The sequence below is a fragment of the Amphibalanus amphitrite genome, unplaced genomic scaffold, assembly GCF_019059575.1.
Source record: "Amphibalanus amphitrite isolate SeventyFive unplaced genomic scaffold, NRLGWU_Aamphi_draft 000344F_arrow, whole genome shotgun sequence".
Lineage (NCBI taxonomy): Eukaryota > Metazoa > Arthropoda > Thecostraca > Balanomorpha > Balanidae > Amphibalanus > Amphibalanus amphitrite.
In genome coordinates, this window is record NW_024881839.1 from 606998 (window position 1) to 631354 (window position 24357).

Sequence of the window (24357 nt, forward strand, 5' to 3'; positions counted from 1 at the left end):
GGGCGCCGGTCTCACGGATGATTCGTACCGATCTGCTCATAACCCCTCCCCCCATTGCCGTCTGAGGGCACACCAGAGCAGTCCACAGTCATATAAACACAAATGATGCGTGTATTGTCCGATGGCAGATGCTGCTCAACCATACATCCACACGTCAACTTAAGAAGAATGCTGCGTTAGTCGGACTCTCAGTGAACACTGCAGAATTCACGGACGAGAACGACATGTGGACGAGTAAATCAACTGTACACAAATCCCTCAATCACACAAAACTTCTAAGCAGTTTTTCAACCGCCATTACGATACCTCGTGACCACTCTTTGTACACGCTCTGGGGGCATGTAGCCCAACAAACACATGCGGCGCTAGTCGCTCGCTTCGACACCCATCTAAGGCGGCAGTGAGCGGTTGTCTGGGGCTCGATATAGTTATGGTTAGGTACCGTAAGGCATAACACAAACAACGACTCACAAGGAAAGAAGCGGGGTGATAGCAACACGCGAAAGCAGCCCAAGACCCTCTGAATGATCGCGCGCAATATGTGATCACGCGACAGCGCCACATCCCCGGGGTAACAAAAGAAGGTGCTCATCAGGCTCTATGCTAAATGCAGAAAACAGACAACTTGATCCAATCACACGCATTGCATAACATCGCATTCTACAGCACAGACCACTAGTCCGAATCAGAGCTGTCCTGTTGCTGCTCTTCCTCTTCCTCTTCTTCCTCGAACTCCTCCCAGCGGCGTCTCTTGCCGCCGCGGCTGCGGCGCGGCACGGCCGTCCTCTTCTTGGGGGGCCTGCCGCGTGGCCGCTTCTGCCGCGGCTGCTCCATCTCCTGGTCGCTAACTGCCGCATCATCGTGGACGAAGCTGTAGCGCGTGGCCATCGGGGACATGAAGTGACCAGCGCCCGTCGGCGACGCGCTGACGGTCTCCTCGACCGTTTCGAAGTCGATCGGAATCATGTCAGTGGACCGGTGCCGCGAGGCCCGCCGCTCAGCCAGCCGGGCGTCGTGGCCGTAGTGACTGGCGCAGTACTCGCACGCCACCTCGCCGGTAATGTTGTCCATCCGCACCTTCATGTAGCCAGTGCAGAGCACGAGACGGCGCGGCAGCGGCGCATCACCCGGCGCTCTCTTCAGCGAGTTGAGTCCGGAGCGGTGGCACGTGAAATATTGCGTAACCACGGGATCGGACGGATCCGACGACGCCACCGTCTTGTAACACAAGTACTTTGCACAAGTGCGCTTCTCGAGGCTGCGCTTCCAACGCGAGAAGTCTTTCATGGATGTGAAACCAGCCGTGTCGATGTGCATGGCGAAACCATGACGCTGACGCAGATGACTGCGCAGGAATCCGACACTGGTGGTTGTGAAGTGACACCCATCTTCGCCGCAGACGCGCTGCCACACATCCCGTGAGCCGGCACTCTCGTCGATGGCCTCGTCAGAGTTGTCCAAAGGCAGCTCGTCGCCAGCGGTGTCTTCAGCTGTCATCGCGCCATCGTCGTACGAGCTGATCAGTTCCGCGTTCCAGGCGAGATTCGAAGACTCCGTCACCTTCCCCAACGACCGACTGACCGCCTTGCCCACTAGCGGATCGTACCGCTTTGCTTTGGGTGGCTTCATGCCCATGTACTTCTCGAAGATGCGATTGATCTCGAATTCAGTGACACGCTGCTTGCGACTCGGCGTACCTTGAAGCCTGCCTTCTTCTCGCATTCGTTTCAGCACGTCCTGGATACTGAGACCTGCGCGCAGCATGCCACCGATTTCGGCTTCGTCAGCGTCGCTCAACCGACCAAACGATGGGTCCATCTCATGTCCGTAGTGGTTGGGACAGAAGCTCACTCTGACAGATGCCGAGCTCGAAGCCACCTCAGCCTTTAAGAACGCTGGACATCGCCAAACCATGTCATCCTTCAGGAGATCCACCTGCCACGGCAGCGAACGTTTCTTACCATTTTCCTTGTAGGTTGGCAGGTTGGCCATGACCCGAGAGCAGCCAAAGTAACGCACTTCGAATGTGCCACTCTTTCGCTTGCTTTTCACGTTCGAGCGTTGCATAAAATATGCGTTGGTCGAGAGCTCAAGCGTCTTTTTCCACTCTTGGAAGTCATGCTCGTTGTTGAAGACCACTTCACGCACCGCCAAATCGAAGTTGTGCTCCGCGATAAGGTGAGAACGAAGCCGCGGGACTCGGTGGTACGTGAATGTGCATCCTTCCTCGAAACAGCTGAACTTGTGCTTCTTTCTCCTGTCCGCGGCCGTCCGAGGAGGCTGGTAGTTCTCGGCTCCAGGTTCGTGGAAGGCGCGAGAGTGACGCTTCAGAGACGCATAACTGAGGAAAAGCCGCTCACACTCTTCACACTCGTGCAAATCGAGACGATCCAGTTCCGAGAAGCTCAGTGGGTTGTGGGTAGTAGCCAGATGGTTGAGCCATGCTGCCTTCTCAAAGAAGAGGTCGCGGGTGCGTTGACACGGCTTGGCCATCTCCTTACATTCGGCGCACAGGTAGGCATGCTTGTACTTCTTCACTTGCTCTTGTCGCTTATCAACGTTCTCATCAGGCCCGTAGGTGCCGTCACTTCGCTTGTGGTCGCGACGGATGTGCGCAGCAATCGAATTCCTGCTGCTGCCGCGCATCTGGCACACGCTACAGGCAAAATCCATGCGGGTGGGCTGGGAGCCAGTGTCAGGGTGTTCCTGTAGAGCTTCTTCGGCGGCTACAGTCTCCTCCTCAGCGGCCGCCTCTGGCACGTCCTCAGCGGCTGCCTCTGGCACGTCCTCAGAGTCCTCCAACGAATGGGCCAAGCGCGGTTGGCAAGTGACAGGGTCCAGCTCGAGCACGGCCGGTGTCTTGGAAGTGATCCGCTCCGACTCCGCCAATATGTGAGTGACCGCCGTCGCCGCCTCAGAATCCTTGCCTTCAGCGTTGGGTGTAACGCTTGCGGTATCGCCGTTGGCACCGCCGTCAGGCGCAAGTTTCTTCATCACATTCTCCAAACGTCGAGTCGCACTTCGGTTGTATGGTTTCGAGTGGCGTGGCCTTTTAAGCTTGCGCACCATCACTGTCTTAAAGAGCAGTGTTTCACCGACCTTCACCAGTGGAAGCACTCGACATTGCTGAAAGTGTTCAACCATTTTGGCATGCTCTTTGCACGTGAACGAGCAAGGGTCGTTGGCGCACTGGTACAGAATCTCCGTGTCCTGCACAACGCGAGGGCCGCCCTTCTGAGTGACTACTTTGGCGTTGATCGGCATCGTCATATGCATAAAGGCCTGGCGAGCCTCGTGCACGGGCAAGTCACGTTCGTTGAAGAAGAGGCGCGGACACTTAGAGCAAGAGAACAGCTCCCACTCACCAGCTTTGCCATCACAAAGCAGTAGCTCCTTATGATCGGTCTCGAAGTGAGTGTTCCAGACATTTCCATCCAGGAAACGCAATCCGTCGGCATTCTGCACCAGCTGCGAACAGCGACTGCACTCAAGCGTTTTTGTTGGCGTACACGCGTCAACATCAGCCTGATCCACAGGGCCTAGCATCGTGTCATGCAGCTTGGTTTTGTGCGCCTCGAGAGTGTGTGGATTCAAGAAGAGGCGGGGGCAGTGCGGGCACGGATGCATCACGATCCTCACGCCAACGCATCTCGTCAGGTGCACGTGCACTTCGTTGACGTGGCGCTCCCACACATCGCGACGCACAAACAGCCCGTTTGACCGGGGACAAGACTCCATCAGTTTAGAGCAGTCGGAACACTCGCGCTGCTCAAGCAAGTTCGGCTTTGTCACTTCTGTGCTCATTGGCGGATCCGACTGGACAGTAGCGGGCGGTGGGTCGGGCCGTTCATCGCGTCCACTTTCGTTGCTGTGTACTTCACGTGCGTGCCGCTCAAATGACGGATCGTCAGGGAACATGCCACCACACTTGCTGCACTTGAACACGACATTGGTCACACGATTTGGAGCACCAGACCGGGCAGCGAACACTTTGATTTGTGCTCGTCGTGCGGCGGCCTTGTCCATAACCACTGCCGGCGTCGTGCGCGATACAAGGGAGGCTTTCATCAGTGAGTCGACGATCACCCGCGACCGCGCTTTTGCGGGCAGCGATTTGGGTGTGATTTCAGCTGAGGTCAGTTTCACCAGCTCACGCTCCTCCTCTCGCTGCTTCCGTTGCATTTCAATTTCGGGATCTTTTCCGTCATGCGAAATCACATTGTGATGTAAACGCGTGGCCTTACTGAAAAACACGAGACCACACCGGTGGCAGGGACGCAGCTCCAACTGTTTCCTGGGGGTCACCTTCTCTGTCGCGCCATGTGACTGGTAGAAGTGGTTCATCCACTCAGAGAGGTTCATGTAGATGTCGCGCAGACGTACCGACGGCTGGAACAACGAAGCACATTGCACACATTCGTGTGTCGACCACAACGTGTCCCGGCGGACGTCCGCGTTCTGCGTCGTAACATCCCGTGGAGTTTGGTGCTTGGCATTGATGTGCGCTTTCACCACCTCAACACTCGGAAACTTGGCGTCGCATAACCCGCATGCGTATAGCGTGACCTCACGGACCGGCTTTTTCGTTAGCGATGAGGCAGACTTATTTGAGACAACTGTAGGCAACTGGGGGCCGTGCTTGTCGGCGATGTGCTGAATCATGAGATCCTTGTCCATTGACTTGAAGTCACAGGAGCGGCAGGCGAAAAGAGGGCCAAGAGTGGCAGCCTTGGAGCTGCTGGCAGTAGTAACACTGGGGCTGGCTGCCGAAACAGTTGACACTCTGGGTTTGGTGGGGGCGAAGGCTAAGCGAGAGGTCGTAGGAAGAGGCCCAGTTTTGGTCTCTAAGCCACCTGTCCGCTGATCGGCAGACATGTTACCCAACTTTGCGGTCGTCTGGCCCCTCAGAACTTTTGACGCCTGGGTTTCGGTGTCTACCGGTTTGGCTGGCGAAAGCGACTTGTTGGCGGAGGACTTGTCTATCACATCAGGCTGCACTTCACTCAGTTTGGATTCGTCGCCACCCATCTGGTCATCCAGCAGCTGTGAGCTGCCCCCCTCCACATCCATCGCCGAACGCGACACCTCGTCCGCTGGTGCGTCAGACGCCTGGCCTGACCCAGAGCCCACTGATGGTGCGTTTGTGTCAGACTCCGGTTGCTCACTGTTTGACTGTGGTTCTGGATCAGACTGAGAATCTGATCTTGAATTGGATTGAGGTGTCGTAGAAGACCCTGACTCTTTAGCGGAATCTCTTGCCTCAAGTGCAACGTCGGCTTTCGGTGCCGACTTCGGTTGCAACCCAGTTACCTGATTCCGTAGCACAGTTACCGTCCGTTTCTTTGAAGCAGCAGGCGAAGAAGCCGATGCCTGAGGATGCTGTTCCGCCTGGTGGATAGCCAGCGCCTGGATATCTGTGAAAATCTTCTTACACTCATGACAAAGTATGACTGTCTTTAAGACCTTTTTGGTGCTGTGTTCTTTATTCATGTGCTTTTCCAGGTGCTGGCCTCCGAGGAAAATGCGTCGACAACTGGCGCACTTGGCAAGAGCCGAGTGTCCTATCTGACTGCTGACGTCTGGAGTCTTTGGCCGAGGCTCACAGCATTTTTGTATGTGGGCTTCATATGCTTTCTTCAAAAAGAAAACCTCAAAGCAGCGCTCACAAAGGGATGCATTGAAGCTTTTCTTTCCAGCAGATGCCATGATTTCTTGGTGCAGTCTGGCCTTTGCTCTTCAGCAGGTGCCCCTCAAGTGTAGGACATGTTCAAGCCCTGGAGACAGAATGCAGAAAGGATATCAAACTTTGACCCGGTTATGACAGCAATCGATATCAGATTCCTGCTCAGTTAATTGATCAAGCTTTACCTTAAAAAGTCAACTGATCTGAGACATCAGAGGTGATCAAGTACTTGATAACGTATGCGACGTCAAAACGTCCCACGTGCTGGGGATTATAAATTAGGTAGGTACCTACATATTTTACAAAAACAACTCTTAACAGTTTACCCGCTCCCAGCTGGGGGTCCTGGATTTCCACGCCCTGCTGGGGGGGGGGTGTTTGAAGACCCCCCTTCTAACTCGGCTCGCCACGTAGCGATACGCGGAAGGCGGCGTTCGAAAGAGGGCAAAAAATAATGACGAAATCACTTCAGTCGCTTTTTTGGTCAGGTCAAAGGTCAGGTCACCAGAGGTCATTGAAGGCAAATTAGCAGTGAAGGCACCCGTGCCAGCGCATGAGATCAAGGTCCAAGGACACAAATACGGCCAAAAATAGCAAAATTTTAGCTGCATACCATTATCTTATTTCATTTCTAGGTTCACTGACGCTATACAATGAAAGTTTGTTGCCATCCCGCTTCAAAATACCATTCAAATCGTAAGCACCTATCATTATTCATATATAGGTAGTAGGTACAGCCAAGGCCGTATATAGGAGGTAGAATGGTTAGCCGTTTGTTTACATCAGTGACCTTGACAGATGACGTCAGCGGGTGTCTACCAATCTTCGCCAATATTAATCTTCCGAGGATTTTATACTCTAAGGCAGTTTGATATTAACCTTTAGACTCCCTTAGAGCCTAAAAAAAATCATTTACTGCACAGTAGGGTGGCCATTTTTTTGCAAAGTACACGGAATCACCGCTCCTAGCCTCGATTCTGATGCATTTTTTCGTGCTGATGCCGAATCCGTCGAGAAAAATGAAAAATTCGTAAAAAATTTGACCCCTGAACGTCCTTGAAATTTTTGGATAAAATGAAAATATCGACGTCTCACTGTCTAATCGAAAGTTGCGTTGTGTTTAGACTAAAAAGTTTATATGAACGTGAAATATGGTCTGTTGGCGCCACAATGCCGCTAAAACCAGCAATATTATTCATTTGGTTTGGCAACAGCGTTCAATAATATCCGCACCCTTTGGGGCAATCTGCCTCTGATGGCGAGTATCGAACTAATAGTGATACACGTCTGCCTGTAGGTGGCAGCACTGTTCCCCAACCTTCGATTCTTTGATAGGTCATTGTGATATCATTAACACGTTTTATCATCATGTTTTCCTTGCCAAAAGATACAATAACCATTAATCTGATTGTCTGAAAGAAATTTCAAGCATCAGTGTGTCATTTTCCTTTCCTAAACAATGTTTAAAATGAGGTAAAATAAGGTAAAAGCAAACAATCTGGATGAAACGGTAATAGCCCATGGTAAACACGATTACACAAGGAATCGTGTACGACACGTTTCGTTCAGTAGCATACACGGGACGGGATGCACCTAGATGCCCAGCGAGCCCCACCGGCATTTGGTTTGGTCGTAAGACCCTATGACTTGATTAAACTCAGCTGCCGGCCCGCAGTGATGTCGTTGGAAGATTATGCAATCGTAGACTAGAGCCGATGGCGTTGTGCGGCACTGATGTGTCACGGACCAATAAAGCCCATCATTAAACATGTCTCCGATGAGGTTAATGTATGGTTACGCGCTTTCTTGCCTGTCTGGAGGGTGTGAAACTGCCGTCCGCGGCGCCGCGGAGACCGTGTCGCTGCAGACACTGACCTCATGAGAAGAGCGGCCCAAGTCGGAGACGGCCTTGCTGGCTGTTTTTCAGCGGACCCGACCTGTCGCCTAACTATACCGGATTCACTGCCAGCCACAATGAGCGAATTCCCGCAGAGGAAGTGTAAATGTAGCGAGGCAGAAGGCCCACTGGAGGGTGTCTCACTCTGCCGAGCAGCGGCACAGAGCAGAGGAGCAGCGCTGCCGGTTTTTTCACCTGTCCTTTCCAGTATCCCGCTGTTGCCTAACGAATGGCTGATGTGCTAATGCCTGGCACCGAGCTGATCTGCGAGGAAGGACAAATCCTCGGGATGTTCCGGTAACTGATTCCGGTGCGCTGTCAAACAGCAAGCTGGTCCCTTCAGATTGTGCAGTTGTTAGAGTCTGACGCTTTAGCGATCTCGCCTATTGTTCGACAGTTCATGATTTTGGCCACCATTGAGTCAATGCGCTGGGCAGGCAAGTAAGTGCATAACCATACTTCACCGGTGACCTGTTAAATGATGGGATTTATTGGTCCGTGACACATCAGTGCCGCACAACGCCATCGGCTCTAGTCTACGATTGCATAATCTTCCAACGACATCACTGCGGGCCGGCAGCTGGGTTTAATCAAGTCATAGGGTCTTACGACCAAACCAAATGCCGGTGGGGCTCGCTGAGCATCTAGGTGCATCCCGTCCCGTGTATGCTACTGAACGAAACGTGTCGTAGGGGAGAGTGGGGCAAAGCGGCCACCCTAACGTTTCTAACGATGCCGACGCTTGATTTTTAAACTTGGAAAGATTCTTTCTATACCAATGTGATCCCTATTAAATTGTCTTTTATTCCAACTGCGTTTCATTTCCAAAGGCGTTCACATATGGGAGATATTGACAAAACTTTAAACCTATAGCATATTGGCCACTTTGCCCCATCCCTGAGGCAAAGCGGCCACTTGCGACTTCTCAAGTCCCGATATGAGAAACAGAATAGTTGCCTCATGCACGACTAGGGTATTTGATGGTGACAAGGTTTAAGGAAGATGGATGTTAACTTTGTTATCTTCCCACCTATCGCTAAACAAAGAAAGAATTTTCTTGGAAAACATTTAATTGCATAATTTGGTAACTCATGTAACCGAAAAGTGGCCAAGATGAATGCATGACGACACATTTGAATATAAATAATGTTTTCATCCAGATGGAAGCAACTTATGGCCAATTGGGGGCTGGCCACTTTGCCCCGGCCGCTTTGCCCCGCGCTACCGTCCGAGACAAAAATATTCCAGCTCAGCTATTAGTGGGGTAAAAAGCATTAAAATTGGTAGAAGGCATGTACGATAACCACGCAATGCATGGACAAAAACGCTTATAAAAATTCCAAACGGTTATGGAATAAAATAACATTTAAAAATTGTAAACATAATTGGTAACCTGGCAAGAAATGCTTTTCCGTGTTTCACAGAACAATGGCGATGGGCCTGAAACCCCGGTCTGGCTCATTCGAACGACCGCAAAGAGAAGTATAATTGGAAATCATAAATTGGAACTGACGCCAGGGCCCAGTTTCACCAAGTGGGGTAATTTCGGCATGGGGTAGATTTCCATTCTGCCCCATGGGGTAAAATCCAGTTTCACCAGCTCAAACTACCCCCATGGGGTAGTTTCGGCGTCTCTTGTGAATGTTTGCTAAGCAAGCAGCATCAGCAAAACAACGGAACGTTTTGATTGGTCGAGAATTTCATTTCACGACGGCGTGAAATGAAGAACACATTTGATTTGGCTTCTTGTATTTGTCTACCAATCACCTTGGTAACGATGGCACAATGGCACCTCAGTTTCCAAGATTCACAACTTTATTGAGAAAGGAATCATCATCATCATCATCATAGTTTATTAGGCACCAAAGTTGGCAAGAAAGTATGAAAAAAAAGGCACACACAAAACATCACACAAAGCATGACAGTGGGTGAGCAGGGGCCACACATTGATGTCGCAGGCGACACTCACTCCCGCTCCGGGCATGTCAATAGCCGGAGCAGGCGGCGAGATACTTGGTCCCGGCGACTCATCAGGAAGGCAACCGAGTCAGCTAGGCCATCGGGAGCCCGTTGGGGGTAGATACGGTCGCTGCACGGCCGCCCTGCTGCCACCCCGAGGAGTGCAGAAAGGTTGCAGTCACACATCTCATGAAGCTGTATCAGTAATGAGCCCACTAGCTCAGTCGGGCACATAGCCAGCTTGGTGATTCGCGGAATGCAATGCACAACCGCGAATCTTGATGGATAGGTTACAGGAGTAGTAAAGTAATCTTGGGTTACAGAACAATGGCATGTTTTATTATCGAATAGTATCGAATGTTTTAAAATCAATTAGTGTTTTAGTAAATTTGATGTTTATATTAGATGTTTAAATTAGATGTTTTAGATTAGATTAGATGTTTAGTGTTTTATAATTAGAATGTTTTAGTAAATTAGTGCATGTTTTACTAGTATCGAATACACCTTGCTTGGTATTTTTGACGACTTTTAACTACGAATCTTTTGCACCAGATGCTTTTATTTCTAATGTGCATTACAAAATACATACAGTACCTACAGATGCACGGCACATTTAACGCAACTTTATTGAGATATGCACAATAGCGACAAAAATAAAAAAAATAGATATGGAAAGTATCGAATCCACTTGGCCTGGTATTTTTAACAACTGCTTATTACGAATTACTTGCACCATATGCTTTTTATTTCTAATGAGAATTACCTACATAGGTATGCACGACATTCTCTTGCTGATTTAGGTACGGTATTTTTATTTTGATTTCAGTTGTGATCGTCTTGACATTTGCTGGATATTTGCACATTGACCGTAAGGCATATAGATAGGCCTCGAATGATAATTTGAATAGATCACACAAGTTGAAGTACTATGATCCTTTCAACAAGACACATCGTCAGCATGTAACCACCGTGAAGAATGTGCATTTTTATTGTTTATATTTCAAGGCTTCCTCATCCGGTATTCAAGGTCACTGTTGAAGGAAAACCTTTAACCCGCGCCCTGATGGGGGGGGGGGGGCCATTTTGGCCCCCCCCTGTGGTTTTTCTTAAATAGCGAGAAAACGGCGGCGCGCAGCGCCGCCAAATTTTGGGTACCTTACCGGACATCAATTTGACACCTTCACACAAAATTTCAAGTCACAGGTCACCTCAGGTCAGGAGTTATTGAGGTCAAACTGAGGTCATGTTCGAGTAAAAATGAGCAAAAAACATGACATCTTGAAACGCTCACCAATTCTACAGTTCACAAGCAATTTTAAAGTTCTTTATGTGGTTGTGTAGAGAAAAGACGGCGCTACAAAACTGCTATCTCGGATTTTTGAAATTTTTGGATTTTGACCCCCAAAAATCAAAAAAATTGATTTTTTTAGAAAAACTCAAAAAATTTCCATTTTTTTTCGAATTTCGAAAAAAACCGGAATATATGTGATAGTCCCTGCGCTCTTCGATATACATACCAAATTTTAGATCGATACCTCTGTTTTTGGCCAAGTTATAGCGAAAAAACTGTTAAAAATTGATGACGTCAAATTTTTGAACTCAATTTTTAGCAATTCTAGACCTCGTAGCGCAAAACGGAGAACACCATTGAACTCCCCGTGACGAGCTGCATCGAATCGATACCCATTTTTATGCAAAAATATCAATTTTGAAATTTGACCTAATTTGACCTGACCTTGACCTGACCTTGACCTGACCTTGACCAAAACGTGACCTAAGCTGGCCCTAAAGTCTGTCTGACCCACATAATCGCATTTGTCATGTAAAATGGACCATAAAACATGTATCACACGACACTTTCATATTGTGACCTCCCAGTGACCTGACCTCTGTGACCTGACCTGGTATCAGTGACCTCAAATAGCAAAATATGTGTTTGAAGAACATTTCCCCTTCGATGATTTTCAATGAAATGCATTTTACACGATTTTACAACGCATTTCTTGAAATGCCTGTAAACGGTGAAAATTCGACCTTTGACCTGACCTGTGACGTCATCGGTTTGACCGAGGTCAATGAAATTGGGTCACAAGGTAGTTCCCTGTTGGGGCTATCCAACACCGTTTACCGCTTGTCGCTATGTTGCGTGGTTCTCGAGATCTGAGGGGGGGGGGGCCAAAATGCCCCCCCCCCCCATCAGACCGCGTTGCTCGGCAGACCCCATCTGGGCGCGGGTTAATAGTTAAAAAAGTAAAAATCCTGGCATTCAGCTATGGGCTTCTTTTGCTTAACATCTATAATGCTTCTTTTGGGTGTTGCAATGCAGATCACAAGCATAGGTGGTGCAGGCTACATGCAGTAAAATATTTGGATGAAACTTGAAGTACCTATGCTATGAATAATGCATATTCAAACATGACAGGTGATTGGACTTCAATAAAATATGTTCTTATTACTATTTTACTGTCAATTCTTGCTCACAATTCGTATCATATTCACAGATTACCCCACGAATGTCAGCCGTAATTTTGGTCGGATATTTGGGGTAGAATTGCCGGCAAACAGCTGATTGATTGGCTTGTTCAGATGCTCACGGACCGTGAGCATCTGTTTGCATGGCAAATTTGGGGTAAAATAAGAACTGCCCCATGGGGTAGTTTGGAAGTGGCCAATCAGAACCTACCCCATTTGGTGAAACTGGTTTGGGGTAGTTTCGCCGAAACTACCCCAAACAGAGCTTGGTGAAACTGGGCCCAGCTGTGGAGGGCTAAAACGATGGATGGCCGCTTTGCCCCGGGTGGCCGCTTTGCCCCACTCTCCCCTACACGATTCCTTGTGTAATCGTGTTTACCATGGGCTATTACCGTTTCATCCAGATTGTTTGCTTTTACCTTATTTTACCTCATTTTAAACATTGTTTAGGAAAGGAAAATGACACACTGATGCTTGAAATTTCTTTCAGACAATCAGATTAACGGTTATTGTATCTTTTGGCAAGGAAAACATGATGATAAAACGTGTTAATGATATCACAATGACCTATCAAAGAATCGAAGGTTGGGGAACAGTGCTGCCACCTACAGGCAGACGTGTATCACTATTAGTTCGATACTCGCCATCAGAGGCAGATTGCCCCAAAGGGTGCGGATATTATTGAACGCTGTTGCTAAACCAAATGAATAATATTGCTGGTTTTAGCGGCATTGTGGCGCCAACAGACCACATTTCACGTTCATATAAACTGTGTAGTCTAAACACAACGCAACTTTCGATTAGACAGTGAGACGTCGATATTTTCACTTTATCCAAAATCTTCAAGGACGTTCAGGGGTCAAATTTTTACGAATTTTTCATTTTTCTCGACGGATTCGGAATCAGCATGAAAAAATGCATCAGAATCGAGGCTAGGAGAGGTGATTCCGTGTACTTTGCAAAAAAATGGCCACCCTACTGCACAGCAAAGTCATAAAAATCGACAAAACCTTGACACACCGTGACGTCATCTGTCTCCTGAGCCCTCCCTATGTGGCAGTACAGCATGCACGTATGCTGTGTGAGCACAAGCGTATATAGCATACCAATGCTGTGTAAGCACGGGCATAAAATGTGTAACTCTGACGTAACTGGCGTAGAGTTTGTAAATAGGTACCCAGTGTTTTTATTTACCTTCTTTGTCTCGGTTATTAACCCGCGCACCGACGGGGGGGGGGGCGGTTATACGCCCCCCCCCGGAGGTTTTTCGTGAATAGCGAGAAAACCGCGGCGCGTAGCGCCGCGAAATTTGGTACGACTATTCTCTCATCAAGTTTACACATGGTGTGCAAGTTTGAACCTCCTAACTTTTAAGGTCAGGTCACCAGGTCACTTTGAATGACCCAACCTCAAGTCACTTTTTTGCAACTTTGTCACCGTGCCAGAGCTACAGTAGATGTCGGAGGCCTTTGAAAGTCGCAGGATGTTATTAGGTCATTAGTAGCTACAATTTGTATATCTCGGAATTCTGATAACGATGACCTAAGGTCAGGTCAACTTCTCGACCTCCCCATTATAAGTCAGTGGTGGGAAAATTAACTCCCTGTTTTTACAACTAAAACGGGTTGGAATGGCCCCATATACCATACATGACTTCATATACGATCAACCTTTACTACATTGAGGTCTGTTTTGCTGTTAGGCAGCTGTAAGGTCATGTGACGTCATCAAGGGCACCAAAGGTCTTTTTGCCAATAACTCCGTACAGGAACAAGATACAGCCGCGCGGGTGGTCTTATTGTGTTCAGCTCGTCAAGGCGCATCGAATGATATATATGATAACCTCGAGGTCAACCTTTGACCTCGACCTTTCGAGGTCAACATATATATCATTTGATGCGGATTAACGAGAGGATCACGATGATGCCCTTAGTTTGTTCCTATCTTGACTAATTCGAAAGTTGTTCGAGAAAAACTATCTCCATATCTAGCACCACCGATAGGTTCTACAAGGTGTTCCAAAATTAATGTCACACCCTCCCACAACCTTTATTTTGCCTTCTACTGCGCAATATCAATATAATTTCACCGGTACTGGCTCCCAGACTATATTGGCTACATTCTAGTCACGTGACCTTCGAATTTTTGTGACCCTGATCGGTCAAGGGGTGTACGGAGGTCATTTCCGGGGCAGTACCCAGCGCGCGCGGACCAGGTGTCCAGGATGGCGAAACTGCAGAGCAAATCGTCCCGCAACGGGGTAGTCGGCATGGTTGCCGGTGGCATGACCCACGGCCAGGTCGCCGAGGTACTGGGCACGAGTTGTCGCACGATTTGGCGCTGGTTATCACGCGACAGAAGCGGATAGACGCCTGGGAACAAGCTAGGTCGCGGCAGGAAGACTTCCGCCAGCCGGGTATAGCGCAGATCGTCATCGCGGAGTGCGGAGCTAAAGACGGGCTTATCCACAAGGAAACTGACAAGGAGGCTGATTGCCAACACTCATCCAGTCTTCAAATTGACAATCCATCGGTACCGGAGGATGTCTCTACAGCTGAAGCCCAACAAGCCACGTTTCCAGCCGAAACTTCCGCTGAACATGTCCAGGGCCATCTTTCAACAAGTCGGCGCCCCGGCTCATCGAGCTAGAACGACGAAGGACTGGTACAGATGAACTTCCCAGCATTCTGGGAGAAGGACCAATGGCCGGCGAATAGCCCCGACCTGTCGCTGATAGAAAATCTTTGAGTGATCGTCCTGTAAGAGGTGAGCAAAACGGCGCCAGGATAACCTGAACGCACGCTGACCAGGAACGTTCAATCTGTCTGGTCTAAGATCAGTCCAAAGAAGCTAGACATGTTGATGTCTGATGTCCCGGACCGTATGCTTGCCCGCACCAGGGAGAATGTGGGTTGCATATGTAAGAAAAGTGCGCCTCTCAAGTTTGTTATTTTCATGAAATTGATGCTGGAAAGGTGTGACATTATTTTTAGGACACCCTTTAAGTTGGCGCAGACCTCAGTACGTGCGCAGGTTAAACGGCACATCAGTCATGTTTGACTACAACAATTGTCGAAATCCTTTTATATTTCATATTTTGATATTATTAGGTCATAGGTAATTTTTATATAATTTACTAATCTTGAGCGTAGGTACTATACATACCTTCACCTAAGAGTAAAGCAAATGTGCTAACGGATGTACGTGCGTACGTGTAGCAGCATATCTTTCTTACTTACCCCTTCTAGGTAAGTAGGTAAGGTTAGTTCAGGTTTATTATGTTTTTTTCTTTTATTAGCGAGACATATCACATATGAGTATCAGTTTTGCATTCAAGATGTCAAATAATGTAAAAATGTGAAAAAATTATCAATGAAATCTGGTTAGGACTTTATCTTGACATTTACCCAGTTGACCAAATCTCTCCCTGCTGATAATGGCTTATCGGTTATCGGGTAACAGTAATGAGGCCACTAGGCCTGGTGGTCCCGATTCCATCGAGTATGTGTGGCAAGGTAAGAGCGAGGCTCTTAAAAATGGGCTTAATCATGGGCAATTTTGGCTCATGATTGCAGCAATATCAAGTTGTCATCAGGGTAGAAGAAAACTTTGATGCCATTGAAAACATTAGGACATCTACTTTATAATTGATTATATCACTCAACATTGAGGCAATCATGCTCCAGATTTGCCCATTATGAGTCGTCGGCACGATTGCGATGGCAGTCAGTGACCGTGAAACATTGCTCCAGGACTTAGAGCGTGCAGCCTATACTACTGGTGGCGCACATTTAAAGGGACCCTCCCACCTTCAAAAAAGTATATGAAATGGCATGAAAGTGATGTCGCTCGGTTCAGAAAGAGCGAAAACGAATATCTACCAAATTTCACCGAAAAATATTCACCGGTTTTCAAGATATTAGACTTTTACTTTTGTTTACTTTTTTGGGATCTCCGCTGTTTCTAGCGACTTTATTTTAGAAGTGCGGCGTTTGCGGCAGATGTTGCGCGCAAATAGCATATACCACCGCGTGCTACAAAACGTTTTAGTCAAACATTTAAAAATCGTTAGATATCTGCGCTGACGTCACACATTCAGAGGGGTATTCCTCATCATTAGCCCCTCTGAATCAAAATGCTGCAATTTTGAAATTCAATATTTCCGATTTCAGGCATTTCTCGATGTTGTGAGTGCCGAAACCGGTAATTGTGAGCCAGGGACCCCATTTTGGCTATCTCAACTCAAATCTAATGTTAAGGTGGGAGGGTCCCTTTAACCCCCACTAATGGCAACAAACTTCAGTTGTAAGGGTGTTGACAATTACACAAATGAAAGAAAATAGAGGCTTGCCTATTGCCAGCAAAATTTCATTTTTGGCATTATTCATGTCCGCCAAACGTTTCCTACGCATTTCTCAAGAAGCAGACTTGAACTTACCGCTGTGTGCCCAGTTATGAATCCAAAATTAAATCACACTGGACCTTTAAGCCAACAAATAATATTCAAAGACGACGGCCTTCGATCAAAAACGAAAAGATGTCACCAACTTTTGTCACCAACGGTCGTCAACAACTTGCAGCAGTTGATAAAAGATAGCTGCGCCACCTATACGATGATTTGGTTTAACTGATGAAACTATTTTGAATGGTACATTTATTTGTTAAAATTACTTTAATTTTTCTGTGATAATTACGAAAACAGACAGAAATCACTTAAATTTTTTAAATATATATCCATTGAAATAGGTGAAAAAAGTTACTTACTTTATTTTGAGATTTGGGGCTCGAGACATTTATGGACGACGTACTACAATTGTGAATCTAGCCAGTCATAGCCAGTAATGAATCAATCATAGTACAATCATACTTTATTTGAAGGTGTATAAAACGTTATTTGATCGATTTTATTTATGTGGTAGCCCCCAAGATTCTTACAGATAGCCCCAGAAGGGTATACCTGGGTATACCTTATACCTTATGCCTTGTACCTGCCTATTGTGGTATCCTCCCTAGTCCCCTCGGTATTTATATACATAAGGTCCGATCGCCAAAGTGATTATAACAAACATACCACACGATGTATTTTGGCCTCCTGATTTCATATCTGATAGTTATTCATGGCGCAACTAAGTTTTAAAGCACCTGTAAAATATTTACCGTCACCACCGGCCACTACCGCACTCCACGGGTGGGACTAAATGCTTACTTCGAAATCTAAGCTACGTTGCTAAATAATCTAAATAATCTAATTTTCTGAGTTTTAGCTCAAGCTTCTAATGCATTCTACAGAAAATATTTCATTGTATATGTTGAATATTATTTGGCCAAGTCATTGAACATGAGTTGCACTTTAGACAATGTCTGGTCTTGTCACCATTTTAACACTTGCAGATTTTTCAGGTTCCTGCAACAATGTTGTCTGCACTTAACAGAGCTCTTACTCAAGTTTGGCTCAGAACTCCCACCTCTCAAAGTGAGTAAGGACCTGTCTTTTTATTCAAGACTAAAATAGTATATAGTTTTCATTTCTTCGTGCTCCCTTTTGGGCATTAGTAGAGCAGACGTCACACGAAGATTTCCAACCAAGGAGAGGCGCTGTAGGTTTGTAGGTTGTAACTTGTAGGGTAGGGTTGTAGGTTTGTAGGTTGTAGGTTGTAGGTTAGGTTAGGTCAGGTTAGTTTAGGTTTGTTTAGGTTTTGTTAGAAAGAAGTACCTCCAAGCATAGCGCCTCTCCTTAGTTGGAAAACCTTTGTGTGATGTCTGCTCTACTAATACCCACTTTTGTTTGTTTATTCAGGTTTTAGGATGTGCCAAGTGCAAGGTCATTTTGAGCCCATCTCCATTAAGGCATGCTTATTTCACAGTTGCTCATTTCACAATCAGGCTAATCCTAGGCTACATATCAACTGGCTAGCAATGATGCATAAAAGGACACATCAGTGTAAAATCCATAGGAGTGTCCATAAGAGGACACTCCTTTCTTTATAACTATTTGTTATTCTAGCAAAACATTGGCTGCTGCACTCTTGCCAGCTAGGAAGTTCCCACTGGGTAGTGGTTGCAGATGCCTCCAGAGTAGTCAAGAGGCCACCCCCATCGTTTTAGAAGAATGTAGTGACCTAAAGTGTTGTATTATAAAACACAAGTTATGAGCTTCAATGGACAGCTAGGATTTCAGTGAAAAAAATGGTAATCATTGTTGTGACTTGTGGGATCATTATTGTGTTAATTGTGGCCCGTGGGATCATTGTGGGATCAAAAAATGTGATCATTATTGTGTGACTGTCGCTCTGTGGCGCAGATGGCGCGGTCCGCAGTCTGGCTACGGTCGGCGCTACCCAGCGGCTCCCGCCGCCGCCGCCGCCCGCGGTGAGCGCGCTCTGCCGGCTGCTGCCGCTGCGCGCGCCGCTGACCCCGCCTGTGGCGCCGCTGGCGCTCCGTCTGCCGCCGCTGGCGCCCTCCGTGCGGCCGCTGCCGCCGCCGCCCCTGCCCGAGCCCGTGCAGCCGCCGGCGCCCAGCGGCGACCGCGGCCGCAGGCAGGCGGCACGACTCGTGGTCATCCGCAGGCGCAAGATGCGGAAACACAAGCTGAAGAAGCTGAGGAAAAGGATGCGCTACGTCTGGGCCAAAGTGAAACTGCGAAGGTGAGTGATGACGTCTCCTGATTTATGGTTTTACTTTGTGGAGCCCCAGGATAGTCAGGTGCCACTGTCCGAGACTAGTATTGGCATTCACGCTGCCAGCCCCAGATTCTGCCATTGTCACTTGTTTCCGCTCCACCCCACCACACACCACCATCGTCGATTGATGCATGCTGCCGTGGTATCACTCACCGCCATGCGCCCTCCCCCAGCCGATCCCCTCACTGACACTGACACCGGTGTCTCGCGCAGGTCCATCCGACGCGAGAAGGCGTTCCAAGCCGAGCAGATGGCCATGATCGCGGACGCACGGCGCTTCGATCCCCGCCAGTACATGGACGAAATCATAGAGAAGAGCTCCACACTGCCGATGGCCACGAAGCGGCACGGCAAGCGGCTACCCTATTTCATCCGGCTGGAGATGGAGAAGGATAACCTGATCAAACCGCCCAAGTAGCGGTTCGGGCGGGGTAGTGGGGCGGGTCGTGTGAATTGTGAAATATGAACTGTATTTGCTTGTTGATCTGGCGTTTGTCAGGATAGAAATACCTTACGCGCGTCGCCGGATAAAGCCTGGCTGAATAAGTGGCCCGATGGATTTGATACGAGTAACCCAGTCGAGCACAGCGTATACTGGCACCCCAGTGGGTGAGTTGGAGGGTATTTTGGACCCTTGGGATCGGAGAGTCGACCGATGGCAAGAACTGTGCCTGGGCTGTCTTGTAGCACACGATTCACCCCATTAGACACTATTCACGTTATTAACCGCGCTGCGAACCACGCCAGGTAGGCGGGGGGGGGGGGGGATGACATATCTTTTTCGTCGCGCAAAACAGAACTGTTTAATCAACTTTGATTAAACATCGGTAATTACTCGTCAGTTGAGAAACGAAGCGATACGAGATGAATGCAGGTCGAGCGGTATCAGTCACAGGTGTCACACTTCCACCACAGCGACTTGTCGCCCAGTCACCACCCTGTCAACACATATCCAGTAGTCATTTACGGTATATTGATATACAAGCCGGCCCAAGGCCCCATCTGCTCTACAACGTCGTACAAACGCTGGTGTAGGCACTAGGCAGGTACAAAAATAAGCCTCTGAAAACGCTTCGGGGACGGATGACTGCTTTGAAGAAACACCATGATAGATGTGCGACGCGCGAATCAGGATATCAAACAGGATATTCTACGTTGCATGTAACGCAAACATGGTATGATATGACCTTTCACTGTCCTATAGTAGTGTCCTTTGAAATAAGATTTCAACCAGTCGCTTCAGCAACAACAAACATTATCACACACTAATAAACCGCCTAGTTAGACCGATCAGCAAAAGAAAGGATACGGTGCCGACTTAATCAGATCCATCGAAAATTACGCTAGACCGAAACAGGATAAAAAGTTACAACACTAATACACCACTTATCAATAAAACGCCACAGTAAATATACGCTGATGTGCGAAGCGACAGAAATTGTTATTTTCCAAGGGTGATCAAGCTTTACTCTATAGAAATACGTCGAATGCAGACCCTAACTATCCGCTACAAATGCATCAACACTGTCTATTCTAAAAGTCGATAGCCTACATGAATCGTTATGCTTATGACATCCTAACCCGACACAGACGTCCTCATCAAGCACTTCAACGCACAAATGTACCCATACATTATCCACCCACACATCGATGGTTATGCATCTACTTTGACATGTTTTCGAAATAGATGCATGATTTTTCTCACAGTGGAATGGCAGGTAAAAACCCCGACTTCATAAAATTGACAGATCTTGCGATCACAATATAATGGACGGATTAGGAGATTCAAAAGCCAGGTAGGCGGTCTCTTCGTATAAAAAATCGCCGACACTTCTTACAATACAACGCCAACCAGCCCATGGAATGACAGAACGGGGCCTCTCCGATCAGGTGAAACGACTGAGGGTGAGCTGTGGACCGGTGTGTACCGTGATGCTCACATTTCAATTTCATACGAGTAGATACCGTTGACTTTCGTGACACCCCGGAAAATCCTCGTCCGACCGCCACGGACAGGGCCGGGTGACCGCCGATGAGGGGCGAGGTCCTCGTGGGGCAGAAGCGGGAGGGTCGGCTGATGCTCCCAGGCGCCGGAGATGCGCCAGCAGATGCTCACAGACGCCGGAGGTGTGCGAGCGCCAGCAGCAGCAGGGCGGCGCCAGTCAGCAGTGGGAACGCGCGGTGCGGCGAGGCGCCGTCCTGGAACAGACCGAAGAAGGGTCACCGTCAGCGCTCGGGTGCATCGGGAGTGCAGACAAAGTGTCATGCCATCGTGGCCGAGTCGCATGGCCGAGTCACAAGAGAATGGGATACAGGATCCTACGGTCATTTGAGGTACATCACTAAAAGAGCCATCCCTCCGCCAGAAGCAGAGTGGCGCAGTGGAAGCGTGCTGGGCCCATAACCCAGAGGTCCGTGGATCGAAACCACGCTCTGCTACATTTTCGCCGCTGACTGGAGGAAATACGGAGGCACGCGGCAGTAAAGCGCGCACTTACGTACACCATCCCTCACACTTTTCATCGAAATTCAAATTTCTGCCCGCATTATGAAGAAAAGATCATCCTATTCAACGGAGAGCTCTCAAGGACCCCAATTACCCTCCTTTGTTTTCCCACTGCGCCCAAAACATAACAAATGGGATGGGCCTAGCCTTTGGCTTTTACCCTTTTCCACGGTCCAATCGAGGTGTCACCACCTTGATCACGAGGTGTTTACACGATCTGCACTGCATGTGCCGTCACCCGTCGGTCCCCCTCATGGTAAAGCACTAGCTGCAGTAGTCACCCTTACGACAGGAAATATAGCACTTGCAGCGGTCCCATTTACGATAATAGTAGTTGCAGCTGTCGCCCTTACGATTGGTAATGCAGCTACAGCGGTACTTACGATAATATAGTAGTTGCAGCGGTCGCCCTTGCAGCACGACGTGCAACGCCAATCCTCGTACGAGATGCGCGTGCAGAGTGGCAGGTTTTTCAGCCGCATCTCCTCGCAGTAGTCATCGGTGGCGCACTGTTTGGACACGAACAGCATCATGGGCACTCCGAGTCGCCAGCCGGGGGTGCCTGGCGGAGAGGTGGGCACAAGGTGTCAGAGAGCACAGGCCAGCCACTGGGCAGGTCGCACTGAACTAAGGGCGGTATTGCAACGTACTGTAAAAAATACGTTTTGGTGTAGTAGCAGTGACCGACGCTGGTAAGCGTAGCTCAGTCGCATGAGTCGACTGAGCTCAGTCTCAGTCGCATGACGTAAAGTCGCATGACGCTTACTCGCATGACGATCGCAGTCGCATCGCGGGTCGCATGTCGCCTGACATTTGAGCTAAACTGGAAAATAGAGCATTGAAGGTTTCAGCTCTTAGCAGATTAGATGTGCTTGGCGTGGATCTTGACATTAAGAGATCCACGATTATATAAAACTAAACAATAAAAATTCGGCTGCCTAAAACGTACAACGTAGCAAAACCACGTATAGCCTATCCACTACCCAAATAACGATCGTTATTTGGGTAGTGGATTATTTGTAGCGATCGTTACGATCTCTCCAAGTTCCCGCTCCGGTACTCACTTCCCCAGCTGACAGTGGTCATGCAGCTCTGCTCCTCGTATTCGCAGAGCGCCACCGTCTCCGTGCACTTGCCGCCGTTCCCCGCCTGGCCGACGCACACGTAACACTCGTGTGCCGACGCTGCAACACAGGACCACACAGGAGTCAAATGAGTCACTGCCTGCCTTCATAGGATAACAGTAAACACTGAGTTTATTTAGAAACGGTGATTGTAACAAGTGATAGGCAGATTTTTAACATACAACATACAGTCAAAGACAACCGATATGAATCCCATTGAAGACATATTTGCAAAATAAGGGCTAAAATTCACCAAGAATTCAGCTTACCTGAGCGGAGGGAAAAGAGCACCAGCACTGCTACAGCTGACCAATGCCACTGGAGCCCCATGTTATGGCTGAAACAAAGTGGAACTCAAATTACCGAAACTAAACATCAAGTAGATAGAAAGCTACATTCACCAATATTTTTGACAGGTCATTAATGACTGATTATAGTGGATTTGTTGAATTATGAGCAATGCCTAAGCCTGAGTCAGAATGTCTCCTTTGCAGCCATTATGTCCTGGTAGGTAGGTATCACTTTGAGTTTATGGTCATATGGTATGGTTACTCATTTCATTTGACAGAGTTCACAACAAACTCCTAGTAAGAAGTGCTGTGCGACATCATGATCCACACAATTTTTACTTGTGTAACAAACAACAAGCTAATAACGTTAGGTAGCCAGATAAGTTTTCAAATAGAAACTATGAACAGCTGTGTTTCACTCTGGAACCACCCTTGAGCTAAAAAGGTGGGTAGGATTGTGAATAGTCAAATTTAGGATGCAATATTCTGAACTTTAACATTATCATTCAGAAAGATGGTATTTGATGACATAGGGCCAGGGGGCAGCGGGCATATTATCATACCCTTATTATAATTACCAACCCCATATACTTTATGGAATATGTATTTTAAGAAAGTTAAAGCAAAGTTTAATATTCTAGGCAAACATTTTTTTTACCTTAGTTTTCTATATATTTCTGAAAAAACAGCAAACTCATCAAGTTTGGGTGCTTTACTTTGGGTGCTCAAATAAGTGAAGGCTTCTTGAATCATCTGGCCACATCTGGCCCATCTGAATTCCATGCTTAGTTCAGGTGTGATGCCAGGTCTAAGGGAGGGGCCAGGGCCAGGGGATATGTTAATTTGGGGCATTTGCCACTCCCATGGCAACAATGCTTGCAATTAGCAAAATATATTTTTAAGACCAGCCATTGAATGAATAGAACATCTGCCTCAAATATTTACCTCCATATTCTGTCAGTGCACAGCATAGTAACATGCATGGTCTGCATAATTCTAGTCCTTAGAAATGGAAATATAATATTAAAGTTCACCCTGGTGGGGGATAGGTAGGCGGTTCTGATGTCACGGCTGCATGCGGTGGACGGTCCACTGTGGCCCGTCCCGACCGGCCACAGTGGACTGGTTGCTGTGTGCGGTGACAGAAGGCTGACGTAGGGACGCAGTGGGCGGAGCTTAGAGCTGTGTGTGGTTCGACCGCACACAGGGCCCGTGGACAGCCCTCAGCATTAGTCAATGCGCAATAAACTTCTGCTTTTAACTGAGACCCTAGTTTGCCCCTAAACTCTTGAATTTGCCTCAGTGGTATATTTCTGTTAGAAATGGTCAATCCACTCACCTTAAAATAGAGTTCAACAAATTACAAAACAGCAAACCAAATGCCCAGGACAAGGACAATTCTCTAGTTTCAAGATAAGTAAGTCACACAAAAATATTTAAAAGAGTCAATAGATGTCAAATGCATGATCCGTCCAAACAACACGCTCAGTAATCAAAAAGTGAATGATCGCCGTGGTGTTCTATTGGTGCTGCTTGTACGGGCTCACGGTCATTCAGCTCAGGATGTGAACAAATTTCTTATAAAAGAATCACCTTTCCGGTAAGCTAACTGCACGAATCGTTTCTTAATTTATTAAGAAAATATGATTTAATGGGCATACTAATAATTCAACCCCCTTCACGGATAAAGGTGTGTTTGAACTTTGTTGGTTATTTCCACAGGTTATTTCAAGTTGGACAAAAGCG

The 24357-nt window shown here is 47.8% G+C and overlaps 3 protein-coding genes and 1 non-coding gene across 7 annotated transcripts; 2 read left to right on the forward strand and 2 right to left on the reverse strand.

Moving 5' to 3' along the window:
* Positions 1–93: 93 nt before the first annotated feature.
* Positions 94–16597, reverse strand: LOC122389104. Its single transcript, XM_043380794.1, has 2 exons — positions 16450–16597; positions 94–5774 (listed from the first exon to the last, which is right to left on the reverse strand). Exon 2 carries the CDS (start codon positions 5704–5706, stop codon positions 676–678), a length of 5031 nt encoding a protein of 1676 aa, XP_043236729.1. The 5' UTR covers positions 5707–5774; positions 16450–16597; the 3' UTR covers positions 94–675.
* On the forward strand, positions 15486–19173 carry LOC122389105 (formin-like protein 18). Of its 4 annotated transcripts, none has more exons than XM_043380795.1 (4): positions 15486–15526; positions 17412–17484; positions 18313–18655; positions 18905–19173. In XM_043380795.1, exons 1-4 carry the CDS (start codon positions 15515–15517, stop codon positions 19107–19109), a joined length of 633 nt encoding a protein of 210 aa, XP_043236730.1. In that variant the 5' UTR covers positions 15486–15514; the 3' UTR covers positions 19110–19173. The 4 variants fall into 4 exon arrangements, with proteins under 4 accessions (XP_043236730.1, XP_043236731.1, XP_043236732.1 ...); XM_043380796.1 differs by lacking the exon at positions 15486–15526 and adding an exon at positions 16837–16889; XM_043380797.1 differs by lacking the exon at positions 15486–15526 and adding an exon at positions 16906–17199.
* A 474-nt stretch (positions 19174–19647) lies between these two features.
* On the reverse strand, positions 19648–24145 carry LOC122389103. The gene is made up of 5 exons (XM_043380793.1): positions 23951–24145; positions 22591–22658; positions 22262–22381; positions 21581–21759; positions 19648–20890 (listed from the first exon to the last, which is right to left on the reverse strand). Exons 2-5 carry the CDS (start codon positions 22649–22651, stop codon positions 20804–20806), a joined length of 447 nt encoding a protein of 148 aa, XP_043236728.1. The 5' UTR covers positions 22652–22658; positions 23951–24145; the 3' UTR covers positions 19648–20803.
* Positions 21059–21130, forward strand: Trnam-cau. The gene has a single exon. It is a non-coding gene; the product is annotated as a tRNA-Met (tRNA).
* Positions 24146–24357: the final 212 nt, after the last annotated feature.